General features: G+C 38.5%; 1 protein-coding gene across 1 annotated transcript; it reads left to right on the forward strand.

The window, feature by feature from the left end:
* The first annotated feature begins 1,119 nt into the window (after positions 1 to 1,119).
* Positions 1,120 to 5,279, forward strand: CDC5 (cell division cycle 5). Its single transcript, XM_079063947.1, has 4 exons — positions 1,120 to 1,559; positions 2,474 to 4,150; positions 4,240 to 4,521; positions 4,603 to 5,279. Exons 1-4 carry the CDS (start codon positions 1,383 to 1,385, stop codon positions 5,116 to 5,118), a joined length of 2,652 nt encoding a protein of 883 aa, XP_078920073.1. The 5' UTR covers positions 1,120 to 1,382; the 3' UTR covers positions 5,119 to 5,279.
* Positions 5,280 to 6,019: the final 740 nt, after the last annotated feature.

Genomic DNA, 6,019 nt, shown 5'->3' on the forward strand with positions numbered 1-6,019 from the left:
ATTCTATCTTTTGTCCATTCTATCCGAATCTATCGCTCTGCCTTTGTCTTTGCATTTTGCTTTGTCCCTTCCCATTGGCCAAGAAGGTGATGAAAGTTGAATGGGTTCATCATCGTTGAGGTCGAAACAAACACGAGTATCATATGTAGTGTAGTCAGATTCAGATGTTCGTGAGCGTTTTGAACCACTCTCGATATGATCTTCAGACGTTTTGTTCGTTTTCTATTTTTTGTTATCTTTCACAAGATTCCAAACTTCAAGAAACTTGAAAGCTTTCTTGTTTTCTTTTTGATACACTTTTAAAGCTTTCTGCAAAATCACTTCATCGCCTTCTTCGTTTTTCACGTTTCATGTTGTTATACAAATCATCAAACAACATGACTTCCTTGTTTGTCTTCCCCCATTTTGAGTAAATTCGATGGTTCGAACGATACTTAGGAAGCTTCATTCCTTTGTGGAACCTTTTTGTAACGCGCATCCAAAAACGATCATGTTTTTGGTCTTTTTCTGTTGTCGCATCTTCTGAAATATCGATCCATGATTGTGCCAAACATAACACTTCTTTGGGTACCCATCCTTTTGCCACCGCCTTCTCTCTCTCTCTCTCTCTTATTATTATTATTATTATTATTATTATTATTATTATTATTATTATTTTGGTGCTTGAGTTGGTTGAGTTTCTCAAACGAATTCGAATTCAGAATCAGAAATAGGTGTTTGAAAAAAAGAAGTTGAAAGATAGAAAAAATTGAAGAAGGTGTGGTAAAATAATGGTTATGAGGTTATGTATGTAGGTAATAAAGAAAATTAAAAAAAAAAATTCAAATTTTGACGGTTGAAAATTGGGAAAATGAGAAAATGGGTGAAACTTGAATGCAACCATCTACTACCGGATGTGGTCAAACCGCACTCGAAACCGCAGGGACGGTGTTTCTTTAGCCGGCGTGGTTTTTTTACGGTGAAACCGCATCCACTCTTCCAAGCCTTTGGGTTAATACTTGCCAAAATCATATGGTTTCGAAAAGTTTGTTCCGATATAATAGACATATAGGACTCTTTTCTATTCCAAATAGGCAACAACGTCAGCATATATATGTATATCTCATAGGTTGGGCCGTTTGAGAGAGAGAGGGGTATTTTTATTTTTGAGAAGCCCAACCACCGAAGAAACCCTCACAAGAAGATCCACATCGATCGACCCTCGGCGAGAAGGAGAGGAAGGAGGGGATTGTCACACTATTACGAGAGATTGAAATCGGTCGTCATCGATACAGATCCACTGATATTAGGGTTTTTCTTCAAATTGCTCAAGAACCAGGATTTCTGGTTTCATCATCAAAACCTAGATAAAGAAGAAAGGAGTGACAATCTGAGCAGCAAAGATGAGGATAATGATAAAGGGCGGTGTTTGGAAGAACACCGAGGACGAGATCCTCAAGGCTGCTGTAATGAAATATGGAAAGAATCAGTGGGCTAGAATCTCTTCGTTACTCGTTCGCAAATCAGCTAAGCAGTGTAAAGCTCGGTGGTACGAGTGGCTCGATCCTTCAATCAAAAAGGTACGGAACTTACTTCTGTTTCCTAATATAGAATTGCTAAAGTATTGCTAGTTTCTTTGGTTTCAGTAGTTTAGATAATATGCGGTACTATCATACATGAAAATTACGTATTTTCTTGGAGGGTTAAATTGTTCTTTGAGAATGAAACGTTATGAGAAACTATTATTGTTTCATCGCATTGATATTATTGTGGGTGGTATCACAGTTATGATGTCAAACAGTATACCATTCAAGATTCAAGATTCAACATCAACTGTATTGTGATTTGAGTTTTATGGAACTCTTCTATGAATACTAATAATCTGTTGGTGTCAAAATGGTATCTCAATGCCTCTATTTAGATTTAAAGTAACAATGTTGATCACAAAAGTTGGAAAAGCTATTTTATCTTGAAGTAATAGAAGATACTTACAGGTTGGGAAACTTGGAAATCTCTAAAAGATGTCATAGATAAACTTGTATAGGGTCGCCTCTTCTCTACTAACAACTGTATGTTGCGAATTTTGAAGTCCACTATACTAGCTCACAATATATTGGATTTCATAGCAACACTAAAATTGGGAGGACAATCCATTATACACTGCTTTTACACTCTCAGTTCCAGCTATGGTGAAAGAGTTTTATAAGGCAACAAATTTTATGTTTAGTTCTTTATCAACCATGGTCTGTTTATTCGAGTTTCACACAACTTATTATACATCTTATTCATGAAGATTCAGTTTTAAAATGATATTAGGCCACTATTTCTGATTAACCTAATTCTGTCACATGGTTGACAATAAACCAACAATGATTTATTTTCTTTTAACTTATGTAATATGTACTTGTTCTGTTCTCATTTAATCAAGTATTTCATGGTATATGAACATAAAATCATTAGTTTTATAATCTTTCTTCTTTTTAAAAATGTACAGACTGAGTGGACCAGAGAAGAAGATGAGAAGCTCCTTCATCTTGCTAAACTTATGCCAACTCAATGGAGAACAATTGCCCCCATTGTGGGCCGTACTCCATCACAATGTCTAGAACGTTATGAGAAGCTTCTAGATGCAGCATGTGCAAAAGATGAAAATTATGAACCAGGCGATGACCCACGGAAGCTTCGACCCGGAGAGATCGACCCAAACCCGGAATCCAAACCCGCCCGGCCCGACCCGGTTGACATGGACGAAGACGAAAAGGAAATGCTTTCAGAAGCCCGGGCCCGATTAGCTAACACCCGTGGAAAAAAGGCTAAAAGAAAAGCCCGTGAGAAACAGTTGGAAGAAGCTAGAAGACTCGCTTCATTACAGAAAAGAAGAGAGTTAAAAGCAGCTGGAATTGATAATAGACATAGAAAGAGAAAGAGAAAGGGGATTGATTACAACGCGGAAATCCCATTTGAGAAAAGACCTCCACCTGGCTTCTATGATGTAGCTGATGAAAGCTCAATAGTTGAACAACCGAAATTTCCAACTACAATTGAGGAGTTAGAGGGTGAAAGGCGAGCTGATAAAGAGGCTCGTTTGAGAAAACAAGATATAGCTAGAAATAAAATAGCACAAAGACAAGATGCCCCATCTGCAATTCTTCAAGCAAATAAGATGAATGATCCAGAAACTGTCAGAAAAAGACCCAAAATGAATCTCCCGACTCCACAAATCCCCGACTATGAACTCGAACACATTGCAAAGTTCGGTCTTCCGGCTTTGACCGACGAGTTGTCGGAAGGAAGCGGCGCCACGCGGGCGCTTCTTGCTGACTACACCCAAACGCCACGTCAGACACCGCTAAGGACCCCGCAAAGAACGCCAGCTGGCAAGCAAGATGCAATTATGATGGAGGCCGAGAATCAGGCGAGGTTAAGACTGTCTCAAACACCGTTACTCGGAGGCGAAAATCCCGATTTGCACCCTTCGGATTTTTCCGGGGTGACTCCCAAGAAAAAGGAGATTCAGACGCCGAATCCCATGTTGACACCTGGCGCGACACCTGGCGGTATGGGCCTTACACCTAGAATTGGAATGACACCTGGACAATCTTTTGGTGTCACTCCGAAAGGGACTCCGATTCGGGATGAGTTGCATATAAATGAAGAGATGGAAATGCATGATAATGCTAAAATTGTGAGAAGGAATTTGAGGTCAGGTTTGACCGGTCTTCCACAGCCTAAAAATGAGTATCAGATAGTGATTCAGCCGATTCCAGAAGAGAATGATGAAGAGCAGGAAGTGAAAATGGAAGAAGATATGTCTGATAGGATTGCGCGTGAGAAGGCGGAGGAAGATGCTCGCCAGCTGGCGTTACTTAAGAAAAGGTCGAAGGTCTTGCAGAGGGAGCTTCCTAGGCCGCCATGTGGCGCGGTTGACTTGATAAAGAAGTCTTTGATAAGAGGCGATGAAGATAAAAGCTCTTTTGTTCCACCTACTTTGATGGAGCAGGCTGATGAGATGATAAGGAAGGAGCTTTTGTTGTTACTGGAACATGATAATGTCAAGTATCCGATTGATGAAAAGATTGAAAAGGAGAAAAAGAAAGGAAACAAACGTGCAGGTGGAAAGTCTGTTTCCATTCCTGTCATTGAAGAGTTTGATGAAGATGAACTCAAGGAGGTAAGTTTTTCTTTTTTGATTTTTATATAACATGTCATACATAAGTACATGCATAAAAGTTATTAAACATTTGTACTTTTTACATGCAGGCTGATAAAATGATCAAAGAAGAGGCAAATTTCTTGAAAGTAGCAATGGGACATGAGAATGAGGACATTGATGAGTTTGTTGAAGCACATAAAACATGCATAAATGACATCATGTTTTTTCCCACCCGAAATTCTTATGGTCTCTCTAGTGTTGCTGGAAACATGGAGAAGCTTGCTGCATTTCAAGATGAATTTGAAAATGTGAAAAAGAGAATGGATGATGATACAAGAAAAGCACAACGCCTTGAACAGAAAATAAAACTTCTCACAAATGGATACCAGGTAAGTTAAATGGTTAAATAAAATTCTTAAAACATGTTTATTTACTAATTGGTTTATTTATTTGTTATTTGCATGCATCAGATGCGAGGTGGAAAGATTTGGTCGCAAGTGGAGGCGACATTTAAGCAGATGGATACAGCTGGCACGGAATATGAATGCTTTCAAGCTTTAAAAAGACAAGAACAGGTGGCGTCTGTGAACCGGATTAATAGCATATGGGAAGACGTGCAAAAGCAAAAGGAGTTGGAGAAATCTTTACAGAAACGATATGGGGATTTGATTGTTGAGCAAGAAAGGATTTATCATCTTATGGAAAACTACAGAAAAGAAGAAGCAACAAAACAAGAAATTACAGAGACAAAAATGGCGGAAGCTGAGGAGGTTCTTGTTGATTCGAGTGAAATGACGAAACCGCCCTTGAATAATGATGATGAATCTGCTAATGAACCTATGGATGTTTCTGAACCACCCACTGTTGAAGTTGATGTTGTAGCACCACAAGAAGACACTGAAAAGCAAGCTTCTGCTGTTGATGTTGAAAAAGATGAAACTAATGAGCCTGAAAATGCAATGGTGGATGAGATTATTGAGAGTTAAAGAGGCTGAATGCGGGATTTGTATTGGTTAAGTTACAGATTTAGGCAATGTAATGTACTATTATGGCCACAAAGATCTGGTTGGTTTGTACCTGAGATTTTTGATCCTGTAAAATGCTATGATATGCTATAATAGACGTAGACTGTTTGTTTGGGTTTAAACTTTAAAGATGTTGGTTGGTTTTGAATTTTGATTTAGGCAATGTATGGTTCTGGTTTTGTTGCTGGATATTGTCCACCAAAGAAACGTACAATAATGAAGCATATTACATGAGGGCTATAGGTTTACAACACCAGTCTAACCAATTGATTTTCAAAGCCTTGTTACTACGATTATCCAACCATGTGTGGTTAGATTGACTGAACTTGATCAACCAAGTAACTAACGAGATAGAAACAATATTAACCTAGTAATTTTTCTTGTTTCTACACTTCCAAACTATCCGAAAGAAAATATAAACTATGGCCTTGAGCACCTCCACTTGAGAAGAAGATAAGTCGGAAAGGGAGTAGCTCACAAAAAGATTAGACCTTGTAACTACTACTACTACTACAGGGGCTACCAACCCTTTCACAGAAAGAGGACGAAACAGCAATGTTCCCAACAATCCACCAAAAAGGTGAAACACAAATTCATTCGACACTCAACACAAAGGGCATGTTACTCTCTTTGGAAGATTAGTACACATATGCAATCTATCTTAACATATGTACATTCCAAATGAAAATGTTGATCTTTAGCAGGACTGATCTCTTCCAATTCAAAATGACAAAAAAAACCTAGACGAGCAAATTCCAGACTTTTAATGACTTCACAGTGAAAACATCACATGACAACAAATTCCAAAATCAATAGTTCGTACCTACTGAACAAGCAAGTCCCACGCATATGGAACTAAAAA

Source organism: Lactuca virosa, chromosome 8 (genome assembly GCF_052849685.1).
Source record: "Lactuca virosa cultivar CGN04683 chromosome 8, Lactuca_virosa_CGN04683_v6, whole genome shotgun sequence".
In the NCBI taxonomy this organism is placed as follows: domain Eukaryota; kingdom Viridiplantae; phylum Streptophyta; class Magnoliopsida; order Asterales; family Asteraceae; genus Lactuca; species Lactuca virosa.

Coding starts and splice junctions, on each gene's coding strand:
- CDC5 (XM_079063947.1), top strand. CDS start 1,383: ATGAGGATAATGATAAAGGGCGGTGTTTGGAAGAACACCGAGGACGAG. Junction 1,560..2,473: donor TCGATCCTTCAATCAAAAAG/GTACGGAACTTA, acceptor AAAAATGTACAG/ACTGAGTGGACCAGAGAAGA. Junction 4,522..4,602: donor TTCTCACAAATGGATACCAG/GTAAGTTAAATG, acceptor TGCATGCATCAG/ATGCGAGGTGGAAAGATTTG.